Source organism: Gopherus evgoodei, chromosome 18 (assembly GCF_007399415.2).
Source record: "Gopherus evgoodei ecotype Sinaloan lineage chromosome 18, rGopEvg1_v1.p, whole genome shotgun sequence".
Taxonomy (NCBI): Eukaryota; Metazoa; Chordata; order Testudines; family Testudinidae; genus Gopherus; species Gopherus evgoodei.
The window spans coordinates 2,051,887-2,077,234 of record NC_044339.1 but is presented as its reverse complement, the minus strand read 5'-3'; the positions used below and the strand labels follow the sequence as shown (position 1 = coordinate 2,077,234).

The 25,348-nt window shown below is 54.9% G+C and overlaps 1 protein-coding gene across 1 annotated transcript in view; it reads left to right on the top strand.

The window, feature by feature from the left end:
- Positions 1-14,253: 14,253 nt before the first annotated feature.
- Positions 14,254-25,348, top strand: part of TRIM62 (tripartite motif containing 62) — a 44,000-nt gene continuing 32,905 nt past the window's right edge. The window contains exon 1 of the mRNA XM_030537812.1: positions 14,254-14,662. Within this exon, the coding sequence (XP_030393672.1) occupies positions 14,255-14,662 (408 nt within the window). The 5' untranslated portion in view covers position 14,254. The remainder of the gene's footprint in view (positions 14,663-25,348) is intronic.

Genomic DNA, 25,348 nt, shown 5'->3' with positions numbered 1-25,348 from the left:
TTTAACCCTGCTGAGCTCCTCGCCTGTCTATCATAGGTATTTTCTGGCCTCTGATAACGTCCTAATCTTTAGTGCATTTATCCTCACAACAGTTATGGAGGGGCTATTCTCCCCATGGGAAAATGAGACACACAGAAGCTAAACTAACGTGTCTAAGGTCACACAGGAAGTCTATGGGGAGCAGAGAATTGAAGCCAGGTCTCCCAAGTGGCTAGGCTACTGCCCTGATCATCCTCCCTCTCTCCGAGATATCTTCTGGCAGTGAGTTCCACAGGTTAAGTATGTAGTTTGTAAAACGTTGCTTTTTTCTGTGTTCCCTGCCAATGAGTTGGTTTTGTATTATGAGAAATGGTAAATGAGAGAATCTGGGCCATTCAATGTCATCTCCCTGCTTATTCATCTTCTCTCTAAACTAAACAGTCCCAGTCTTTGTGTAGAAGTCTCGCTAGGCCTCTAACCATTTTCAGTGTCCATCTCTGAACCCCTCTGGACCTGCTCTATCTTGCTGAGAGGGGGTCTGCACACACTGTTCCTAGTGGATGTATAGAATGGCATAACATTTGCTGTGTTATTCTCTATCCCACTCTTTTGGCATCCCAATATTATGTTTCCATTTCTGACTGTCGCTGTGCAAAGGATCTGAAAACATTTTACAAACATTTGCCCAACATTTTCGGACGCAGCCCTGAAATTACGGGTGCCTCAGTTTTGGAGGGATCACAATGAGACACCCCAATAATGAAGCATCCAAACCTCAATGGCCACTTTTGAAAATGCTGGTCTATATCTGTAGGGATGACTTCACCCACCATTGGAATGCAGCCACCTCTGGGATGCTGCAGCTGTTTAACAGCGTAGAGCAATGTTACATAACAGTTTAGGACAAGTGAAGGAGAATATCATATCTTCGTGAAATACAGGGGAATTTAAGGATGCTGAATGTAATGAACTGCACTGGAATTTGCCCTGGATGTGTATACTAACAATTTGGCAGAACTTGCCACAGCATCTAAATGGCTGGGTTTATGAACCATTCTATAACAGGGTTATATACAATATACAAATTACAGAGTTGCCGAAGGAGAGAGATTAAGAGACAAAGGAGAAAACAGATTTGAAAGGGGATGAGGAATGGTTAAGAGGAAATGCTGCAGACAGGCTGTTCGAAGAGGGTGACTCTTGCACCAGTAGTGACTGTACTGGGGAGAGCCCTTCTCAAATGTGCTTTTCAATCTGACACAGTTGAAAGCTACATCAGATAGTTTGGGTTTCAAAATGGGAAAGAGCTGATGTTCTTACTCCACAGAGCGACTGCTCCTGGGGCTGGGGCACAAGCAGGGTGGCTTTGTCTGCACTAGGAAAAGTGGTTGAGTTTCGGTTTGGTTTGGCTTAGCTAACACAAGCTAGCTCAGCCTAGGTGACAGCTCAGCCTGCTAAAATGTATTTACCCTGCATCTACATTAGGAAGGAAAAGTGCTCGAGTTTAGATCTAGGTTAGCTAGGTCATGTTAGCTGTCCCAAACTAAACTCAACCCCTTTTCCTAGTGAAGATAAGGCCTGTGAATACCCAGGCTCCAAAGGTCTCTATTATTATTATCACTGCTCCTCTATCCAGCAGCTGATGGGAGGGACCTTGCAGATTGGCTACCCAGTAGCGGAGAAATTGCTGACATGGAGTCTAGGTATATTCTAAGGGTTTATCTGTACAGGGATGCTCAGGAAAATTAATCCAAATTAACTAAAGGTGCGAATTAGAAGTGGATTAGCTGCACTGCATTAACCCCCTGTGTGGACAGTCTCATTCATAATTAAAATGGCCTTAATTCTTTTTGTGAATTAAACTGACCTGAATTAAGGCCACATTAATTCTGAGAGTGTCCACACAGGCATATAAAGAGCCCTCTTCCCTGTGACTAGGTAAAGAAAAGGCAGAGCAGAGGTTGGTTCATGCTCCATGAGGCTCAATACCCTAGTTTTGAGGCTCCAGAAAAGTCAGGCTCCCCAAAGAAGTTTATGCCTTCCCAGACTTTCACTCTGTGGGCACCCCCTCCAGCTGGAGGACTCTTGTCTTCCTCCCAGATCTGAGTCCTTCCTCTTTAGAGCCGGGGGGAAATTGTTGACTAAAAGTTTTTTCAGACAAAAATGCAGATTCAGGTAAACAGAAATATTTTGTGATTTCAGATCAGGTTTGGCAAATTGTTTCGGTCAGGGGGAAAAACTAAAAAAAAAATTCTGAAAAAGTCAAAACACTTGGTTCTGACATGTTTTCGTTAAAATGCGTTGACTTTTCAATTCAGAATGTCTTTTTGTTTAGAAATTACCTTGGAATTTAACTTTTTTAATGTAAAAAATGAAAAAAGCTCAACACTGAAAGAAAACAAAACATTTTATTTAACTCAAAATCAATTTTTTCCCCAATTTTTCAATTCACCAAAAATTTCAAAACCAATTGTTTCGTTTGTCACAAAAAAGACGGTTACTCACCTTTGTAACTGTTGTTCTTCGAGATGTGTTGCTCATATCCATTCCAGTTAGGTGTACGCGCCGCGCGTGCACATTCGTCGGAAAACTTTTACCCTAGCAACTCAGTGGGCCGGCAGGTCGCCCCCTAGAGTGGCGCCACCATGGCGCTCCATATATACTCCTGCCGGCCCACCCGCTCCTCAGTTCCTTCTTGCCGGCTACTCCGACAGTGGGGAAGGAGGGCGGGTGTGGAATGGATATGAGCAACACATCTCGAAGAACAACAGTTACAAAGGTGAGTAACCGTCTTTTCTTCTTCAAGTGATTGCTCATATCCATTCCAGTTAGGTGAATCCCAAGCCTTACAAAGGCGGTGGGGTCGGAGTGAAATGTGGCAGAATAAAACTGCTGAGCCAGAGGCTACAGCCTCTCTTGACTGCTGAACCAGGGCATACTGCGAAGCAAAGGTATGGACCGAGGACCAATGGAGCTTCGCGACAGATCTCGTGGGTAGAAACACGAGCCAGCAAGGCGGCAGATGAAGCCTGAGCCCTGGTAGAATGCACGTTGATGTGGCTTGTGGAAATATGAGCCAAATCATAACAAGTGGGGATGTCCGCCATCACCCCAGATGAGATCCTCTGAGAGGAGAACAAGCAAGCCCTCCCTTTGGCCCGCTACCGGGATAGAGCTGGGGCACCTTAGGAAATGGTTCTGTCAGCACAATATAATGCGAGCACTCCACAGATGTCCAAGGAGTGCAACGGTTGTGCCCATTGCGTTGAACTGTGGGTAACATGAAAAGCCAAAACCACCTTAGGGAGGAAAGCCGGGTGCGGTCATAACTGCACCTTGTCATTGTGAAACCTAGTGTACGGCGGAACACCCGTAAGAGCTCTGATCTCAGAGACCCGTCTGGCCAAGACTAGGTTGAGGACCCAGGTCGGGGCTGGGCGGCGCACCCGAGGGTGCAAGCGCTCCAAGCCCTTGAGGGACCTCGAACCCATAGCGTGAGAACACTGAACGTCCATCTCAGCCTGCTGGAAGGTAGAGATGGCTGCTGAGTGTATCCTCAGCGCTGATACCGCCAGGTCCTGCCGCTGAAGGCCAGAGGCAGGCCAAACAGAGGGGATCGAGACCTCAGCAGGAGCAAGATCGAGCGTATTGCAGCTGTAAAAGAAACGCTTCCACCTGGCCCGGTACGTTGACCAGGTGGAAGGCTGCCTGTCACCCCGACTCAGGTACGCAGCAGCCACCGTGAGGCGAAGAGGCTGCAGGTCCGAGTGACGAAGCCTGTCGTTGCCCTGAGTGATGAGGTCTGGGCTGACAGGCCGAGTAACGTGGTATGTCAGCGCTGCCTGGACCATTCTGGAGTGATCATGATGATGCACGCTCTGCCCCTGCGGAGTCTGAGCAGGACCTAATGAACCAGTGGGAACAGTGGGAAGGCATAATGCAGTTGGCCTTTCCACGGCATCAGGAATGCGTCCAAGATCGATTCCGAGGAGAGATCTTGGAAGGAGCAGAACATCTGGCATTTCCTGCTCTCGCGGTGAGCGAACAGGTCTGTGTGAGGAAACATCTCCACTTCCGGAAAGCGGGACGCCTCACATGGGGCAGAGTGATCACTCGTAAGGCAGGAAAGACCTGCTGAGGCAAAGAGTTAGGACGTTCCAAACGCCTGGGAGAAAGGACGTCGCCAGCTCCATCGAGTGGGCCATGCCAAAGACCCGGAAATGGATGGCCTCCTGACAAAAAAGGGGGGGGGGAGGACTATGTCCTCCCTGAATACTTATGAAGCACCTGGTCGTTGTGTTGGCTGTAAACACCGAGATACAACGGCCTCGCAGCTGCCGCTGGAACCCCTGGCATGCCAGGCGGACTACTCTCAATTTTTGGGGCATTGAGGAGGAATGCCAGCTCCCTAGAAGACCAAAGGCCTTAAGCTCAGAGGTGACTATGAACACTCGAGCAGAGAGATGAGGCGTCCGCCGTCAGGGGCAGTGAGCCGGACTTGGAGAGGACGGAGGCGGAGCTTGGCGTGTTTGGTTACAAACTTGCGGGCAACCATGGACCCAGGAGACTGAGACAAGAACGAGCTGAGGTCGTTGGGAAAGCCTTCAGACCTCAGATGATTGTTGCCATCGCCTAAAATCTCAGTTGCGATAAGCAGGCTCCGGCTAGGTAGGAGACCAGGATAGCCCCTAGGGAGCCCAACCTCTGCGTGGGGACCAGAGTGGATTGCTCTATAATAAACGGCAGGCCTTGACCTGTGAATAAGACCATGGCGATGCCCACGTGCTGAGTGGTTTGTGTCTCAGAGTCTCCGTGGATAAGCGAATCGTCCAGATACGGAAAAACGCATATCCGACCTCAGCGACGGTAGGCGGCGACTATGGCCGTAAACCGGGAGTATTGACAGTCGGCTATAGAGCGGAGGCATCTCCCGTGCGGAGGGAAGATGGCATTGCGAAAGTACGCGTGCTTCATATCCAGGGCGGCACCGTAGCCCCCAGGAGGCAAGGATGGAATAATGATTCCCAGGGATACCATGCAGAACTCCAACCTTATCCTAACCCGGTTGAGTCCGTGCAGGACCAAGAAGGTCTGAGACCTGTGTTCGAGTGGGGGACTAGGGCATAACGGGGGTAAAACCCCTTACCCCTTTCGTCCGCTGAAGTGGGACAGGGCTGGAGCAAATTAAAGGTGGTACCTATGCTCCATCGTGCGCAGGACCCAGCGATCTGAAAGTAACTGGGGCCATGCCAGGAGAAAGCGGGATCGGGATCCCGTCCTGCGACTGGTACACCGCCCTCAGGTGAACCTTGGAAGGTCCGTCTTTGGTCCCAGTGGTAATTGCGAGGGACCTTGACTTTGGCTCTTCAGGGATCCTGACGTTCGTCTGCGACCACCTTGGCCCTGCCGTTTGCCAGAGTTCTGCCTCTGGCTAGGCACAGAGTATGGCGGCTGGGGCCAGAAAGGCCTGCGTTTTGTCGCTGGCGTATACATGCTGAGACGCATTAGGACCCTATTGCCCACCAGACTTCGCAGTCTGGGGCTGTCTCTGCCGCGAAGATGCCTTTACCAACAAAGGGTAAATCCTGAATGGCATACCGCAGCTCCGGCCGGAGGTTTAAAACCTGAAGCCATGAAATGCACCTCACGGCGACACTCAAGGCCAGAGTGCTGGCCGCAGAGTCTGCTGCGTCCAACGAGGCCTGGAGGGACGCTCTGGGAACCTTCTTTCCCCCCGTCCTCCAAGACGGCAGCGAACTCCAGGTGGAAGTTTTGAGGGAGAAACTCCTTCACTCAGGTGCTATAATTATCGCAGCTAAGCAAGGCTTGTTGCTTTGCTACCACGAGCTGCAGGGCCCCTGCAGAGTACACCTGGCGGCCAAGCCTGTTCATTCGCCAAGCCTCTTTCTGCTTCGGGGCTGGCGCCCGCTGGCCATCATATCAGGATCGTGGTCCTGAGCATAAAATCTGTGCATATGGGATGACACGGATGCGTGTCCGGACGGCCATGGAGGTACTAAAAGAAGGCACAGGCAGAGTCTCTGACTCACTCGGACCTTGCCCAACTCGGCACCGGGGACCGGCATCGGGAGGCGTATCGGTACCTGGAACGAGATCCAGACCCGCAACCAGAACGGTGTCGGGAGGTCGACCGAGATCTCGAGGCTCGGAGAAGGGCTACAGGAGTCAAGGTACCTGCCCCGGTGCCAGAGGTCAGAACGGTGCCGATAGCGGGTCGGCGAACGGGATACCGACCGGTGCAGCGAGTGTGACCAGTACCGAGGAAAACAGTACCGGGACTGCCAGTGGTGTCCGGCGTGCCGACAGGACTTGGAGTGTCTGCGGGACCGTGATCATGAATGGTGCCGCTCTGCTGTGCTGACAGGGGACAGTCCCCTGAAGAGACTGTATTACCCGTACCGGCGGTGCCCGGGTCAGGCAGCACTGACTCTGTCATGGCACTGAGAGCCCTCACCGTTGGTAACATCTCCGGCGTGAAGGGAACAGCAGGCTCAACCACAGTGCGTACTGGGGAGCTGTCAGGCACCGGATTCGACGGCCCTCGTGGGACCGGGATCCACGGTACCGAGGTCATCAGAGCTTCGGTAGGTGTCGGTGCCGGGCGATCCGAGTTAGATAAGCTGTCTGGCTGCGGTGCCGTCAGCACTGAAGCAGCGGGAGTAATACGCTCAACCACGGCGCGTGCCGGGGAGCCGTCGGGCACCGGATTCGATAGCCCTTGTGGGACTGGAATCGACGGTGCAGATGTTGTCGGTGCCTCAGAGGCGTCGGTGCCGGGCAATCCGACTTAGACTAGCCCTCTGGCTGCGGTGCCGTTGGCATGGAAGCAGCCGGAGCAGGAGCTCAACCACGGCGCGTGCCGGGGAGCCGTCAGGCACCGGATTCTACGGCCCTTGCGGGACCGGGATCGACGGTGCCGACGTCATCGGTGCCGCAGCAGGTGTCGGTGCCGGGCGATCCGACTTAGACTAGCCCTCTGGCTGCGGTGCCGTTGGCACGGAAGCAGCCGGAGCATTAGCTCGACCACGGCGCGTGCCGGGGAGCCGTCAGGCACCGGATTCTACGGCCCTTGTGGGACCGGGATCGACGGTGCCGACGTCATCGGTGCCGCAGCAGGTGCCGGTGCCGGGCGATCCGACTTAGACGAGCCCTCTGGCTGCGGTGCTGCTGGCACGGAAGCAGCAGGAGCAATACGCTCAACCATGGCGCGTGCCGGGGAGCCGTCAGGCACCGGATTCTACGGCCCTTGTGGGACCGGGATCGACGGTGACGACGTCATCGGTGCCGTAGCAGGTGTCGGCGCCGGGCGATCCGACTTAGACGAGCTCTCTGGCTGCGGTGCCGCTGGCACGGAAGCAGCAGGAGCAGTAGCTCAACCACGGCGCGCGCCAGGGAGCCGTCAGGCACCGGATTCTACGGCCCTCGTGGGACCGGGATCGACGGTGCCGACGTCGTCGGTGCCGGGCGAGCCATCTTAGATGAGCTCTCTAGCTGTGGTGCAGTTGGCACAGAAGCAGCAGGAGCAGTAAGCTCTACCACGGCGCGAGCCGGGGAGCTGCCAGGCACCGGATTCCGTGGTCCTGGGGGACTGGAATCGACGGAGCCGAAGTCATCGGTGCCTCTGCAGGTGTCGGTGCCGGGTAACGCAACTTAGGCGAGCTCTCTGGCTGCGATGCAGGTGGCACGGAAGCAGCGGGAGCAGGGGGCTCAACCACGGCGCGTGCCGGGGAGCCGCCAGGCACCAGCAGGAATCGTAGGCTCTCTCGACCTCGGAAGAAGGGAGCGGTGCCGAGTCGACATCGGTGCCGGTGACGGTCGGTGCCGAAAGGCCTTGGTAGTAACGGCGGGGTCCGGTGCCGAGGAGGCGCTTCTGCCCGCCGCTTGAACATCGCTCGGCGCCAAGGTGGAGGGGTAAGTGAAAGTCCCGCACCTTTTTGTTCTCGGCTTAAAAGCCTTGCAAATGGGGCACTTATCTGTCAAGTGTGATTCCCTGAGGCACTTCAAACAGGAGTCATGTAGATCTCTCTTCGGCCGCGGCTTCCGGCAGGCCGGGCCCCTTTTAAAACCCGGTGAGCCATGCATGGCTCCGGCACTGGGCTCATGGAAGGGGCTACTTCCTGAACCCCGCTAACAAAACTAACCATGTTAGCAAAGAAAACACGTATAACCATACAAATATATATATAAAAGGGTTATAACTGCATAATTATATACGAGAAAACGAGTAGCTAGGGAAGTGGAGGTCAGCTAAGCCGCGCTCCACTGTTCCAACGACCGACACGGGCGGTAAGAAGGAACTGAGGAGCGGGTGGGCTGGCAGGAGTATATATGGAGCGCCATGGTGGCGCCACTCTAGGGGGCGACCTGCCGGCCCACTGAGTTGCTAGGGTAAAAGTTTTCCGACGAATGTGCACGCGCGGCGCGTACACCTAACTGGAATGGATATGAGCAATCACTCGAAGAAGAACTATTTTGTTGTTGTTTTGGAATGGCCAGTGAACCGACTCATCTGTTACTCACACAGAGCTCTTCATCTCCCTCCCAAGTGGTTCAGCCTAGCCAAGGTGGAGTCTGTCCAACCAGCAGCAACCTTCTGTGCCCTGCACTGCCAGTTGCTGTGCCCCAAGGCTGCAACCAGGCTCCCTCTGCTCACTGGGCCCAGATACCATTGACCCTACGCTACGGATGATGGGAAGGGTTAGAGAAGGCAAAGGTGGGGAAGGTGGATATGCACCTGGGGGGATGAAGAAAGGAGGCAGCCAACCAATCCAGTTGCTTATGTAGTTTGGGGCAGGGACTGTGCCCTTCCGGATGTTTGATGCCAGGCTGAGCATGATGCTAGTGCTCAACAAATGTTGATAATCACAATCAGCTCTGACTGCGTGTGAGCAGTGGCCATCACCCTGGGCTCCAACAGCGTCCCAGTGTGCAGTCTCAAGAACTATTGGCACCAGGGCAGTATTTTCATGCTGGTGACCCGATACCATCACTGGACTCTGAGCAGCAGCAGGGTAATTGTAGGACCAGTTGGTCTTGGAGGAGCAATCAAGGGGAGTATGTGAGACAGAAGCATATCATGGGCCTGGAGCAATGAGCTTGTTTCCTTCGCCTCCCCGGGATCAGCTCTGAAATGGCTTTGCCCCTGCAGCAATCCTGCTCATCTAGTCTGGATAATAAAATTGCTGGTTAACTCATCACCTATAGGGACTGAATGCATGACCTGGGGATCTCAGACCCAGAGTCTCTAGTGCCGGAGCTCAAGGACAGGGTCCCCTGCAGGGAGCAGCAGGCTCTGCGTGAACATGGGGTACGACAGGCACATGTGGATTGCTGCACAGTTGCTCATAGGAAGTGCTCCAGGTGTGGGGGCAGCACAGAGTGTGCCCAATCAGCACACGGGCATCGCTGCCAGTAGAAGGTGCCTACCCAGTGAGTACTGCTAGGGCAGGCCAAGGTGGGAGACGGCAGGGAAGAACTGGGAAAGGGGTGGGGGGGAGGGAATGCTGTGGAAAGGCATGGGTGGGCAGAGAGTGAGGGAGATGGACCAACAGCCCCTTCCATCTGAACACCTCATTTTGCAGATGTGAAGGAATTTAGTCTCACAGCCTGAGAAGTGAGGGCTTGTTGGGGCCAGAAATCACTTGGCAGCCCCGGTAGCAGTGTGACGGACTGTCCTCTCATGACAGCAGTGTCGCGGAAGGCTGAGATGAAGCAGGCCTGTCATGACCTGATCTGATTTAAAGGTGGACGTAAAGAAACTATCCTTCTTATCCATCCAGCTCTGAGTCCTAAACCTGCTCTGGGCTAGTCCCTGCACCAGTCATTCCCATAGTGCAGAAAGCCAGAGCCAGCCTTCGGATTCTCACTTGACTCCTTGCTTCCCCAATCTCCTGTGGGTGCTGTGGACACAACAATCTGGTCCAATCAGGGAGTCTGAGCCGGACAGCTTTTGATTTACCTCTCACAAGCTATCATCATTCAGCTCCACTCACTGTCATGGTTTCCATCAATGTCGTTATCCTCACTGGAGCTTGAAAGGCCTGTGATTGATGTTTGCCCCGAAGGGGTGGCCAGCTGGGCTCCAGCTCTCTAGGGTGCTGCTGAAGGAGACGGGGGCCTGCCAGCATTCAGAAAGGGCACAGCCCTCCCAGCTGTGAACTCAGTGGCTTTCCTCCCAGAGGACCAGCCTCTCTCATTCACACAGCTGCACTCTCAGCAGCTCATCTCTTGTCTCTGGCTCAGAAGTCACAGCTCCCTTTCAGACTTTGTGTCCCTAATGCCGTCAGTGGGGAAACAATGTCTTAGGATGTGCTGCAGACTTCATCTCCCATCGTCTGCATGCAGGCTACATGCTGAGCATCCTCATCTGGAGTCCGAGACGCATCCAGTGCCTGTGAGCTGATTCTGGTCTGATTACACTGTCACTAGGCCTGGATATCGGTAATACGCTGTTTGGATTGGGATTTCCAGCCTTATAATTACTCAGCGTTTGTTGTCATAATAAGAACGTGGCATCTGTAAAGTAAGGAACAACAATCTCTTTGAGAATGCAAATTGATGTGAGACTTCAAGCTGCCAAGTGAGGGGAAAAGTGAGGGGGGCTGGAAGAGGGGCCAGACAGATATGAGGGAGGAAGATAAATAGACAGATAATTAGATTCATAACAACGGCACTACACATATACTGTACAAAATAATAGCTAGATCAGGACAAAGAGGTGAGGTTGAAATACCTGAGTCAGATTAGATAGATAGTGGGCTGTATAGGGACAGATAGACAGATGTGAGGGGCTTGAAATAAAGCATATGGTAGAGAAGATACAATGTGGGAAATGATTTCACGGGATCGGGATAAAACAAAGGACAACACTGTATTTTTTAATCAAGGATAACATTAAATACTGCCCCCTCCTACCCACTGAAACGTCCCTCCGTTACAGCTCTAAATCCAGCTTCAGGCTGTGGTCTCATGCTCTGTAGTATCACGAGACACACACGTTGTGTGGTGTACAGACTGGGCTCTAGTTGTTAAAGCGGGGAACTAGAAGTCAGGACTCCTGGCTTCTGCTCCCAGTTGTGGGAAGGACTGTGATCTAGGTTCATGCCCTAGTTCCACCACTGCTATTGGGCAAGTCATCTCAGTAGCTGAGTAGCCCCACTGATGAAATTGGGACAATGACAGTTATCTTGGGAGACTGGGGAAGGCTTTGAACTAAAGCTTAGAAGGACAATTTAAAAATCACTCCTTGGTCTGAAAATGTATTCGCTGTTACAAGTAACATATAAGGTGACAAACTACCAGAAAGGAGAGTGGTCTTTTCCAAAGCAACTGATTGATTTAGGAGCACAAACCCCATTGTCAGTGGGATATACGCTGTTGATTGTAATGGGAATTAGGAGCCTAAATACCTTTATGGATCTGCCCTTAAGTGCTTTCAGGCAGGGGCGGCTCCAGGCATCAGCACGCCAAACACGTGCCTGGGGCAGCAAGCCATGAGGGCGCTCTGCCAGTCGCTACAAGGGGGCAGGCAGGTTGCCTTCGGCAGCATGTCTGCAGAGGGTCCGCTGGTCTTGCGGCTTCGGCGAACCTCCCGCACGCGTGCCGCCCAATCCATGGGACTGGGGACCTCCCACAGGCAAGCCACCGAAGGCAGCCTGCCTGCCGTGCTTGGGACGGCAAAATACCTAGAGCTGCCTCTGCTTTCAGGACCCCACTTGTGTTTGAGCCAAGGCAGTTTGCTGCCTTCCCTGTTTATGGGGACCTCAGGCCCAGTGATAGGCAGGGACAGCAGGTACAAATGCCTATTCTCTAGTTGCAGGGATGTTGACCTTTGCTGGAGCAAATCAATTACAGCAGAAGCTTCAGCCTTAAGGGATTTCCAGCCCCGCCGGGGGAAACCCCTCTGTTCCCCATCCTCCCTGGAAAGGTAACCCATCCGAGCTGCTGCAGGATGCATGCAGCACTCTCCCCCCTCCCCTCAGGAGCCCGAGGAGTTTGGGGTATGGGAGGAGGGAAAGGAGTAGCCCTGCCTTCCCTAGAGAGGGGGGTGAAAAGCCCTGGAGCTGCCCCCACCCAGGTCTGGGAAGGGGGGAGAGGAGGAACCCACTGTGGCTACTGCCCTAGACCTGGAGGAGGGCTCAAAGGCCCCACAGTTGAAGATGGGGCAGAGCTGGGAATGGGACTGGGAGTGTGGTGTAACTGAGACCTGACTGCCCTCATGTCCAATGGGGGCTGGCAGAGCTGTAACTGCCCCAGCACTGTCTGTGTGTGTGTGTGTAGAGGGGGCTAGCAGAGCTGTAACTGCCCCAGCACTGTGTCTGGGGGGGGGGAGGCGGGGGGAACGGCAGACCTGTAAGTGCCCCAACATTGTGTGTATGTGTGTGTGTGGGGGGGGGGGGCTGGCAGAGCTGTAACTGCCTCAGCACTGTGCATGGGGGGGGCGAAGCTGGCAGAGCTGTAACTGCCCCAGCACTGTGTCTGTGTGTGTGTGTGGGGGGGGGCTGGCAGACCTGTAAGTGCCCCAGCATTGTATGTGTGTGTATGGGGGGGGGGGGCTGGCAGAGCTGTAACTGCCCCAGCACTCCGTGTGTGTGTGTGGGGGGGGGGGGCTGGCAGAGTTGTAACTGCTCCAGCACGGGGGGGGGGGGGGCTGGTAGAGCTGTAAGTGCCCCAGCACTGTGTGTGTGGGGGGAGGAGGGCTGGCAGAGCTGTAAGTGCCTCAGCATTGTGTGTGTGTGAGGGGGGCTGGCAGAGCTGTAACTGCCCCACTAGGCAATGGGGGGGGGGTTGGGGAGTGTGAAAAAAACCAGAATCATCTTATTAAAACCACCCGATGATCGTGGGGCTCCGAGACATGATTTTTGAACTTTTAGGGTTGGCAGCAGGGCGGATGCGCCCACCAAACCACAGGCAGGGGCAGAGTCTCAGGCCGGGGAAGCCCCTGAAATGGGAAACTAGAGCTGGACTCAGGCCTTCCCTTTCGGGGCGGGGGAGGGGGGAGTCCATAGGTCAGACTGTGGTTTGGGTCCGATTTGGACTCAAGCCCCGAAGTTCTAAATTCTCCGTGGGGGGCGGGGGGGGGGCAGAGCCCCGGCTCCAGGGCAGGACACGGCGCCTGCCCAGCACCCTGCCCCGCGGGCTGCCAGGAGCCGGGCGGGGAACCGGCCTGATTTCTGCGAGTTTGGGCGAAACGGAACCAGCCCCAAGACTTCGCCAAATCAGCAAATTCCAACCGAACATTTTCCCCTTGGAATCCCCCCCCAGCTCTCGAGGGCGTCCGGACTCGTGTGGGTTGTGCAGAGACTGGGGGCCGCGGGGCACATGTAGGGGACACCGACCCGCGCTGGGAGCAGCCTGTCCCCCCTTCCCCCCGAGCCAGCCAGCTGTGTGCTGCGGCCCGGTCCCATGCACCCCTCCCCCGCGACCGGGGGTAACTCCGAGCTCCCGCGGTGGGGGGGGGGCTGGGCACTGCAGGCTTCCCAGGCCGGGGAGGGGGCACCAGGCGCCACACACGTGCAGGGGGGGCGGCGGCTGCTTCACGTGTTGTTCTGCGGCCAGTGCCTCTCGCGGGCTCCGCGTCCCGCTGTCGGGAGCGGACGATCCGCGCACAGGCCCGCCGCACCGGGCCCGCCTGCAGCATGTCAGCGGGAGGAGCGCCCCCAGCCCGCCCCCGGCTCCCGGGAGCGCTGCGCCCTTAGCCCCCGCCCAGCCGGTGCGCAGCGCCAGGAGGTAACTCCCTGGCCGCCGCCGAGCGGGGAGAGCAGGTGCGGGGGACACGGCGCGGAGCCCCGCGGTTTCCCTTTGTCCTGGCAGCTGGGAGGGGCGGGGCGAGAGGAGACACCCCCCTCCCCAGCTCCTGCCCCTGCCAGCGAGCCGGGCCCGGTGTGTTCCGTGCTAGCTGCTTCCGTGCTAGCTGCTGGAGCCGCGGGAGAGTCCGGAGGCCGCTGCGCCCAGTGCCACGGCGGGCCCGAGCCCCCGGGCAGCGCCCCCAGCTCGGATCGGCCCCCGGGGGTGGACACGAAGTGCCGGTGGCCGGCTGGCTCCGCGGAAGCCGGGACACAGAGGCTGAGCGTGTGCGCGCTGCGGGGGCGGCTCCTCTCCCGGAGCCGGGGCCAGCCTGCCCGGGGGGCGCAGCTCCGAGGTGCCGCGGCTGAACCCCGCCGGGGGAGGCGCGAGGAGCCAGTGTCGGGGGCAGAGCCGCCCCCTGCGGGGCAGCCCCGCTGGGAGAGGGGCCTGGGGCTCTGCCCCCGCCGCCATGGCCTGCAGCCTGAAAGACGAGCTGCTCTGCTCCATCTGCCTGAGCATCTACCAGGACCCGGTGAGCTTCGGCTGCGAGCACTACTTCTGCCGGAAATGCATCACGGAGCACTGGGTCCGGCAGGAGCAGCAGGGCGCCCGCGACTGCCCCGAGTGCCGCCGCACCTTCGCCGAGCCGACGCTGGCGCCGAGCCTCAAGCTCGCCAACATCGTGGAGCGCTACGCGGCCTTCCCGCTGGACGCCATCCTGAGCGCGCGGCGCAGCTCCGCGCCCTGCAAGGACCACGAGAAGGTGAAGCTCTTCTGCCTGACGGACCGCGCCGTGGTCTGCTTCTTCTGCGACGAGCCCGCCGTGCACGAGCAGCACCAGGTCACCAACGTGGACGACGCCTTCGAGGAGCTGCAGGTGGGCGCGGGCAGGGGAGCAGGGCTCCCTGGCGGGGCCGAGCCCCGACCCTTCTGGCCCTGGCAGGGCGAGAGACCACGAGGAGTCCGGCGGCACTTTAAAGACTAACAGGTTGATTTGGTCTTTAAAGGGCCAGCGGACTCCCGGTTGTTTGTGTGGACAGCGAGGAGCAGGGCTCCCCCTCCCCGGCACCTCTTTCATTACACACTGAGCTTTGCCAAAGAGGTGCCCAAGAGCTAAACCCCTGGCTCAGCCTGGCTGCCCTGTGCTGAACTGCGCTCCCAGTCCCCGTGCAGGGCGGTGCCTGCCCCCAGCCTGGCTCTGGACCCGTCCAGAGCCCTGAGCTCCTGCCTGAGCCAACCAGGCTGTCTCCTGCGACGGCTGAGGAAAGCCCCAAGCCCCTGCCCGGTGCCAGGGGAGGGAGTGCTGTGTAGCAGGACCAGCCCTATGCTGGGCTCCTGGAAAGAGCTTCCGCTGAGGTCACAAGAGGGTGCCACATGCCCCCCTTCTCTCCCTTCCCCGGAGGGAGCTGCCTCGTCTCATCCTACTCTCCCCTTGTTTCATTAACCACAATTCTTGTTATCAGGGTTTCTAACTGGAGCCAGCCCCCAGGAGGACCTGTTCCCCAGGCAGGGCCTGCTGTGCTCCAGCTGCTTCACAAGGAGGAGTAGTGAACCCCTCATTTAACAAAAGGAGCAGCCAGTCCCTTTCTGAGCTATTTAGCAGGGATCATGCCCCAAAACAACCCTTAGCAAACTGGGCCTTCTCTTGACCCCCATCCCGCACCCGCAGTTCTCTTCTCACCCCCACCCTGCCTGCTTTGCTGCACTGTGCATCCGTCTGAGCATGTATCTCAGCTCCCCTGGGTACCATCCAGTGATTCAAATGGTACTTGACTTGAGTGATATTGTAAGTGAAATGGACTGGCCATATACTAGCTCCCAGAATCCTGTGGTCCACAGAGCTACAAATACCCACTAGGAAGATGCCAAAGACCAAATGGTGCAGAAAGACCGATAGCCCTGTGGAATGAATCCACTTCCCTCTGCTGGGGAGTGATATGGCGTTCCTTCTATCCTGAATGCTGCTGAAAGGAGTAGCAAGGTAAACAGCTTTCTCTCCAATCTGCAGTGTACCATGCCTTGGGGGTGAGCAACAGAGGTTGAGATTTAAGATAGAGGTGATTGAATGCCATGCTTCAGGGCATTCAATGATCACTTTGCAGGGGTCAGGAAGGAACTGTGTCCCTCCTGTTCAGCAATGCACAATTGGCCTGGGACATCATGGGGCTTTTCTTTCCTCTTCCTCTTGGAACCTCAGGTGTAAGGATACAGGACATGATGGACCTCCTCTGTGTGACACCTCGCTGCAGAGGTTTATTTGGGTAGATGTGAATGTCTGTGTTTACATCTCTCTCTGCTCTCAGTGACAAAGCTTGCTTGCCTCCAGGGCAAGAGATGAGATGAGCTTTCCAAACTTGAGACATCTGTGAGCCTGTTTGCTGCATTTCCAATAGGTCACGTAGCCAGGCACAGTGCAGTGGATGATTTACAGCGCGCACACTGTAGGTATCGTTGGAGGTGTTGTGTTGGGCAGGAAGCTGGAGAGCACATATTTGTTTTAATCTTTGGATTAATAATCTAGAAGGGGGGGGGCAGGCTGGGAGCCTGGCCTCAGTCTCCTGCTGCTTAGTACCCTTTGGGATTTTTAAAGCAAATGTTCTCTTCTGTATGAATTGGACTTTAACCAGGGGTGCTGGGATTTTTTTATGGCTATGAAGTGAAACTGGCTAAGATCTCTGCCAGAGACCACTGACTCATCACTGCCCAGTTGATAGCAGCACTTATTGTCTTATTAAGGATCCATCTGGCTGGGATCAGGGCAGCATGCAGCCTGAGATCTCAGTGATAGGGCACAGTTATTACCCTCCCCCTCCAGAGTGGGATTGGAGCTGGCTTTAGGATCTTTGGGTCCCTGAACTACTGGTGGGGAAGGGGCTAGGGATGGTGGGGTCCTGGTGAAGAAAAAAGGGGTAGCCTGTGAATTGCCCAAAAAATCACAGGTCCTGAAAGAGTTGTGTGTGTTTTGGATTGTCCTAGGATGCCTGCGGGGTGGGAGATGTATCTATAAGGGAGAGTTCAGGAGGGGAAACTAGTGGGGGTTCTCCAGTGGGGACTGCTGATTATTTGGAAGTGGCCAAAGCACCCCTAGCATGAAGTTCCTGGGCTCATTCATGATTCAGAATTGTTCCCAAATTCCTCCTGCAAATTATTCTCGCCCTATGGGTTGTTTGCCCACTGAGTTTGGTTAGCAGTAGAAGTCACATGGTATCGTTCCTGCTTCCTGATAGGGTGATTTATTTAACTAACCAGCAACTGCCATGGATTTTGAAATCATTTCAGAGATCAAATTTGAAAATTCCCCTAGTGCTGGTTCTGCTTTGCACTGAGGGACCCCAGACTGAAAAGTCTCTTAGGAAGACTGACATTGCCAGGCCAAATCAGAACAGGGACCTACCTAGCCTGGTATCCTGGCTCTGACATGGCCAGCACCAGTTGCTTCAGAGGAAGGTGCTAAGAGACTTCAGTTATGGAATAATCTGCCCACAAGGAACATTTTTACCTAACCGCTGTCAGTCAGTGGTTGGCTGATGCATGGAGCAGGAGGATTTATAACCCTCATCCATATAAACCTCTCATCCGTTTTGTTTAGGTCTCCTAATAAGTTCTTGAACTATGTGATATCTTGTGGCAGTGAGTTCCACAGGTTTAATAGTGCACCGTGTAGAGATATATTTGTTAGGAACCGTTTTAGTTCCTGCCATCCAGTTTTATGAGCTGCCACCCTGTTCTTAAAAAAGGTGACTGGAGCTCCTCTTTCCAGGGAATTGAATGCGAGAGGATCACAAGGTGTTCACTCTGGCGTTGGTGTACACTGCTTTGCACTGTGCACTCTGCTCAGCCAGTGACAGGCTGATCGGCCTGATTTCAAAAGATGTGTATTTTGCAAACATAAGTAGCTTCTGTCACTCAGTGAATCTCTAACGAGCTGGTCATCATGGCAACAACTCCAAGACTGGTGACTGTGACCTGACCTCAGGCTCTATCTTGCTGCGTTTGAAAGCTGTTGGTATTTGGTAGCAGGTCTGGAGTTAGGGCTTTTGGTTGGGAACGGAGGGTCCTCTGGGAGACTGTGGGAATCCGAGGTTGATTGGGGGCTGATTGGAGCTGGGAGGGGTTTGCCAGTCTTGCTGATCCTGTCTGAACGTGGTTGCCTTGCTCTTTGCTAGGTCAGGAATTGTGTGCCATCCCAGTACATGATGGTAGCTGTGCCAGGCTGAGCAGTTTCCTCTACTGCCTATGCTAGATTGAGCGGTTGCTTTGCATGGCTAGCAACAGCGACCGCTCCTGCTTGGAGAATCCAGATGTGGCTCCGGCCATGTCTCCTCTTGCCATAGTGGTGCGTTGGCACTAGTCACATTAGCTGCGAAATGGCTGGGGTGCTTGGCTGCTCAGAGCTCATATCGTATCTTAGAATTTTATCCTGCCACTCATCATGATAATATCTGGACACCTACAGTGCAAAATTAGTAGCAATAGTGAAGTCCTAGTAGAGGTCTCTGGCACTTCTCCATTTTCAGGACCCAAACTCTGGCTGGGGTAGGTTTTTCTTTTTTGGCTGGTAGGGGCTTATAGAAGGGATGTCGTGCTGTGTGTGTCATTCTTGTGGTGGAAAGGGCTTCTCAGAAAGGAAGGTTTTGCAGCGTTTCCTAAAGATGGCCCGCTTCAGGATTTCCCCCACTCTGCGTGGAAGATTGCTTTGTCCCCTGCCCAGTCCTGCGTGCTTTGTCCTGGGCGTAGTGCTTCATGTTGTCCCTGAAAAGTGCAGCTGTTACAGTAGTTCATGGATCAGAATTCAGTAGTTGATGTAGCTGTGGGTAGGGCTATACATTGTCTTTAAAATTAGGAACAAGGCGTTAAATTGGCATGAAAAGCGACTGGGAGCCAGTGGGGAGACTGGCCCACGGTGTGCAGCTGTGTTCTGTTCCAGCAGGGGTCGCTGACTGCCCCAAGAGGAATCTGCATGTGTCTGTAGCAGTAGCTGTTGCAGAAGAGCCTTTGGAGTAAAGCTGGTAGCAGAGCTGCCCACCTCTCTGCTTCGCATGTATCTGCCTCCAGACTCACTCTAGTGCCCCCCAGTGTGTACACCCGTGCTGCCCACCCAGTGCGAGATGCAGCACTGCCATTGGCTAGTGACCCCCCTGGTGCAGTAGCTCACATCTGGCGTACGTGCTGCAAGGCCAGGTAGTAGAGTTAGTCTTTGTTACTTGCATCGCACGGGAATTGTGCATGGCACGATGTGAGCGCAGTCATGCCAGGGCCCTACCCCAAAGAGCTTGCTGGTGCCATATAGACAGTGAAGGGTGACAACTGTGAGATCAGGGCTCTAACAGTGGGATCTAATGAGAGGTTTAATTGGGAAGAGGGAGGCTGCTAAGGGATCTATATGGTGTTTTCAGGAGGAAATGATCATTTTTCCATCAGAAATTGTCCCCTCGTTTCACCCAGGTGGTCCAGGTACAGTCGGGGGAAAGCGTTTCATTCTCTTTGTGCAGCAGAGAGTGCGGCGCCATCACCCAGGGGGGAGGATGTCCTCTGCCTGGTCCCAGAAGCAGCTCCTCTGCCGCCCTGCTCGGCAGCCTGCTGCTCCTCTGATTGCTGTGAGCTTGAGCTGAAAGGCTCTCGTTCCTTTTCAGTAAGGGTCCTTCCTGTGCCTACATAGGACTGTACAGACCGGTGCATCTCAGCCTGTGACTCATGCCTGTAGGCTCAGTATGTGGAGGGCTGGGAGTGGGCTGGCCCTGCTGGAATAAGAAGGTTGGCTATAGGTCAGGAGGGCCCAGCCTAGGGCTGCACTGGTGCCTTCCCCAGAGACATGCCTGGTGCCACCGACTGCAGCCAGTCTCCCTTGTGATGGTGGTATAGTCCCAGAGGCCTCCCAGCCTGCAGCGTGGCTTGGCTGCTTGGGTCAAGGTGGATTGTCACATGCTCACACCCACTGAACTCCGGGCCTGCCAGCTGTGCTGGCCGTAGCCCGTCTGCAGGTGACCTGGGAGATGCAGCCATCTAATGGGATTAGGCAGGTGCCTCTGTTTCTGCCCAGCTGTCTTCCTGAAGCCCCCTCTTAGGGAGCTGCAGCTGCGTCCTCGGTCCCAGGTTTACTCACCCCCTGCAGCACTTGCATCTCAGCCATTGCAGCAGAGTGCTAGAGGATAACCCAGAGGGAAATGCGTTTGCATGCAAAGTGTGATCAGGAGCCTGGGTTGGGGAACGCCAGCTGCAGAGCATGACCCTGCGAGCAGGTTGCCCAGCCTGCCATGCCGCACCTGGGGGTGGGGAGGAGCCAGAGTGGGGTTGGCACTGGCTATTGGAACACAGGTGGGGAATTTCTCTCTCTCTCTCTCTCTCGACGTGGGGATTAGGGATGGCTTAGTGTCTCTGCTGAGCGCCAGCGGCCAGCTCTCCAGCCTTGCTGGCGGGTAATAATCTGCCTGACAATTAGCAGAATCCCGCAGAGGCCAGTGCTAAAGGGAGGTGGCTACCAGCCCGGCCTGTGCTCTGCTACCAATGGGGCACGTTAACGGAGGTGTGCGTCCTTTGTTTGGGGGAAGGGGGAGTGTCAGTGCGCTGGGAATAGCTCCCTGTCCCTTGAGGGGGGTCTGTGCTTTAGCCTGGCACAGTGCAGAATCAGCCTAATAGTGCCCTCCTGGGGGCTGTCCTAGCCCTGGGTGACAGACACCCCAGGGCCGGAGCATAGCAAGGACTCCTGTTATGGAGAACAAGCCAGGTGGGTCCTCCTCTGCCCTGGCTTGAAAACTGAGCCTCCCCATTCCTGGCTCTGCTGTGGCTCCTTTGTAGCTACTCAGCTGCTGTCAGGGGGCCACAGAGCCGGCTTAACCCGCTTTCAGGGAATAGCCCCAGCCCAGGGGAGGCGTTGAGCTGGCATACCTGGCTCTTCCGCAACTGCTCACCGGAGTCCTGCTGGCTGCTCTGCGTTACGGAACAGCCCGCTGGGGGCTGTGGAAGCTGCTTTGAATTAGAGCAAGGCTTGGGGCTGCTCTGATGTACACCACAGCCCCCCCCCCTTCAGCCCCCTCTCCCTAGCCCTCTAGGAGGTGCAGCACTGAACCTCGACTGGCAATGAGCCCCACTCTGGTCCCACCGAAACCCAGGAGCGTGCTGCCATTGCCTTCCTGGGAAGCAGATCCCCGCCTGGCGCTCTTTAAACCTCGCTTGTCTCTGCAGTGCTGGCTGGCCTTGGAGACCAGCATGGTGAAACCGCATTCAGTGCAGGCCAGGCCTGTGGTTAGCTTGGCTCTGGGCTGCAGGCTGGCAGGGAGCATGAGGCGTGAAAGCACTTTGCCTGGAGAGTTTAATCCCGTGAAGGGGAGCTGAGCCAGAGGCCTAGCAAACTCAGCACTGTGTGAGTGCCCAGCAGTGGACAGTCACTGATGGAGTCGCAGAGACCAGCCCTCAGGAACTCTTGGGCTTACAGTCTTCACTCAAATGCAGAGACTGATGGTGGGTGAGGCTCTGGCCCGAGTGAATTAACCAGGATGAGTGGGAGTCTTGAAAGTGGCCAGTGAGAAGTGTCCCTGCAGCAGCTTGGGCCTGCCGCTTCCTCCATAGAGACCCTTGTCTCACAGCAGTAGGAGCGATCCCTCCCCTGCAGTGCCCCATCCCACCGCCACCGATCCCCTGGGTGCTGCTGGGGGGAATGGGCATCCTTCAGGTACGGTGGCTTTGTGCGAGAGCAGTGCTGCTGGCACAGCAACAAGCTGTCTGCTTGCTGGCTCTCAGCGGACATGGTACCTCCAGGGAGACAGGATAATGTGTCATTAGCAGATGGCTGGGGGGTCCTGATTGCCCACCCCAGCAAACCCCCTTCAGCAGGGCCAGATTCGGCCTCCTCCCCTTTCCCCCAGGGAGGGGTGGTGGGGCTCGCTAATCAGCTGCCTCTCACTGATCTGCTGTGGAGGCAGAGCACTCTCTGCACAGCCCTCACTGAGCTGCCAGGAGGATCAGACGTCGATTGGCCTCGCTCCGCAGCTGGTGTTAATGGGGACGCTGGCATGTGTCGGCAGCGCTCGAGGCAGAGAGATGGAGTGTGGCGCTGGAACAAAAGGCCTTGTTGCTCCTGCACGACTTGATGGGAACACGACAGCGAGCGGCACGAACATGCACGGGGGAGGTGGAGCCAGGAGCCTGTTGCTTGCTCAGTGAGATTCAGCCCTGTGGCAAGTGACCTCACTGTTGCCAGTACCATAGAATCTCAGGGTTGGAAGGGACCTCAGGAGGTATCTAGTCCGACCCCCTGCTCAAAGCAGGACCGATTCCCAACTAAATCATCCCAGCCAGGGCTTTGTCAAGCCTGACCTTAAAAACCTCTAAGGAAGGAGATTCCACCACCTCCCTAGGGAACCCATTCCAGTGCTTCACCGCCCTACTAGTGGAAAAGTTTTTCCTAATATCCAACATAAACCTCCCCCACTGCAACTTGAGACCATTACTCCATGTTCTGTAATCTGGTACCACTGAGAACAACTGAGCTCCATCCTCTTTGGAAACCCCTTTCAGGTAGTTGAAAGCAACTATCAAATCCCCTCTCATTCTTCTCTTCTGCAGACTAAATCATCCCAGTTCCCTCAGCCTCTCCCCATAAGTCTTGTGCTCCGGCCCCCTAATCATTTTTGTTGCCCTCCATTGGACTCTTTCCAATTTTTCCACATCCTTCTTGTAGTGTGGGGCCCAAAACTAGACACAGTGCTCCAGATGAGGCCTCACCAATGTTGAATAGAGGGGAATGATCACGTCCCTCGATCTGCTGCCAGTGCCCCTACTTATACAGCCCAAAATGTTATTAACCTTCTTGGCAACAAGGGCACACTGTCAACTCATATCTAGCTTCTCATCTACTGTAACCTCTAGGTCCTTTTCTGCAGAACTGCTGCCTAGCCACTTGGTCCCTAGTCTGTAGCAGTGAATGGGATTCTTCCATCCTAAGTGCAGGACTCTGCACTTGTCCTTGTTGAACCTCATCAGGTTTCTTTTGGCCCAATCCTCTAATTTGTCTAGGTCCCTCTGTATCCTATCCCTACCCTCCAGCGTATCTACCACTCCTCCCAGTTTAGTGTCATCTGCAAACTTGCTGAGGGTGCAGTCCACGCCATCCTCCAGATCATTAATGAAGATATTGAACAAAACCGGCCCCAGGACAGACCCTTGGGGTGCTCCACTTGATACCAGCTGCCAACTAGAGATGGAGCTGTTGATCACTACCCGTTGAGCCCACCTATCTATCCAGCTTTCTATCCACCTTATAGTCCATTCATCCAGCCCATACTTTAACTTGCTGGCAAGAATACTGTGGGAGACCGTATCAAAAGCTTTGCTAAAGTCAAGGAATAACACATCCACTGCTTTCCCCTCATCCACAGAGCCAGTTATCTCCTCATCAAAGGCTATTAGATTAGTCAGGCATTTCTTGCCCTTGGTGAATCCATGCTGACTGTTCTTGATCACTCTCCTCTCCTCTAAGTGCTTCAGAGTTGATTCCTTGAGGACCTGCTCCATGATTTTTCCAAGGACTGAGGTGAGGTTGACTGGCCTGTAGTTCCCCGGATCCTCCTGTGACGAACTGGGAATGTTCTTAATGTTTGCTCTGTATACTGTGTTGGTGCCTCAGTGTCTCCTAGGCAGTTCTTAGGTGGCAGAGCAAAGACCTAAATGCCTGACCCTCTGTCTCCTAGCAACTGATGACCTGGGCCCCTCCTCTTCAAAGGTGCCAACTGAAGGTGTTGGAGACAAAGGGATCAGGTGACCTCCTGGCCCAGGAAAGGAACTGAGCAGAGAGGAGGGGCTGGAGGGGTTGTTAGTCTGGAGCTGGCTGGGGACGAGAAGTGAAATGCAGACTGGGGGTCTGGCTCACTGCCCCCCAGAGTGGACCCAGCTGAGGGGTCCGGCTCGCGGTACCTACAAGCTCTGTTTTAGACCCTGTTCGTGTCATTGAATAAACCTCTGTTTTACTGGCTGGCTGAGAGTCACGTCTGACTGCAAAGTGGGGGTGCAGGACCCTGTGGCTTCCCCAGGACCCCGTTGGGGCAGGCTCGCTGTGGGAAGTGCACGGAGGGGCAGAGGATGCTGAATGCTCCAAGGAGAGACCCAGGAGGTGAAGACGTGTGAGCTTCTTGCCCTGAACAAGTCTGCTCCAAGGGAGAGTAGGCTCCCCAAAGTCTTGACTGGCTTTGTGGGGAGCAGTTCCAGAGCATCGTCCAGTAACTCTGTGACACCTCCTTCTTCCCTTTTTTAAAGATGGGCACAACAGTAGCCTTTTTCCAGTCATCTAGGACCTCCTCGATCACCATAAGTTTTCAAAGATAATGGCCAATGGCTCTGCAATCACATCCGCCAACTCCTTTAGCACCCTCGGATGCAGCGCATCTGGCCCCATGGACTTGTGCTCGTTCAGTTTTTCTAGATAGTCCTGAACCACTTCTTTCCCCACAGAGGGCTGGTCACCTTCTTCCCAGTGCAGCAGTCTGGGAGCTGACCTTGTTCGTGAAGACAGAGGCAAAAAAAGCATTGGGTACATTAGCTTTCTCCACATCCTCTGTCACTAGGTTGCCTCCCTCATTCAGTAAGGGGCCCACACTTTTCTTGACCACCTTCTTGTTACTAACATACCTGAAGAAACCCTTCTTATTACTCTTAACATCTCTTGCTAGCTGCAATTCCAAGTGTGATTTGGCCTTTCTGATTTCACTCCTGCATGCCTGAGCAATAGTTTTATATCCTCCCTGATCATTTGTCCAATCTTCCACTTCTTGTAAGCTTCTTTTTTGTGTTTAAGATCAGCAAGGATTTCACTGTTAAGCCAAGCTGGTCGCTTGCCATATTTACTGTTCTTTCTATACATTGGAAAAGACGGTTACTCACCTTTGTAACTGTTGTTCTTCGAGATGTGTTGCTCATATCCATTCCAGTTAGGTGTACGCGCCGCGCGTGCACATTCGTCGGAAAACTTTTACCCTAGCAACTCAGTGGGCCGGCAGGTCGCCCCCTAGAGTGGCGCCACCATGGCGCTCCATATATACTCCTGCCGGCCCACCCGCTCCTCAGTTCCTTCTTGCCGGCTACTCCGACAGTGGGGAAGGAGGGCGGGTGTGGAATGGATATGAGCAACACATCTCGAAGAACAACAGTTACAAAGGTGAGTAACCGTCTTTTCTTCTTCGAGTGATTGCTCATATCCATTCCAGTTAGGTGAAACCCAAGCCTTACAAAGGCGGTGGGGTCGGAGTGAAATGTGGCAGAATAAAACTGCTGAGCCAGAGGCTACAGCCTCTCTTGACTGCTGAACCAGGGCATACTGCGAAGCAAAGGTATGGACCGAGGACCAATGGAGCTTCGCGACAGATCTCGTGGGTAGAAACACGAGCCAGCAAGGCGGCAGATGAAGCCTGAGCCCTGGTAGAATGCACGTTGATGTGGCTTGTGGAAATATGAGCCAAATCATAAAGTGGGGATGTCCGCCATCACCCCAGATGAGATCCTCTGAGAGGAGAACAAGCAAGCCCTCCCTTTGGCCCGCTACCGGGATAGAGCTGGGGCACCTTAGGAAATGGTT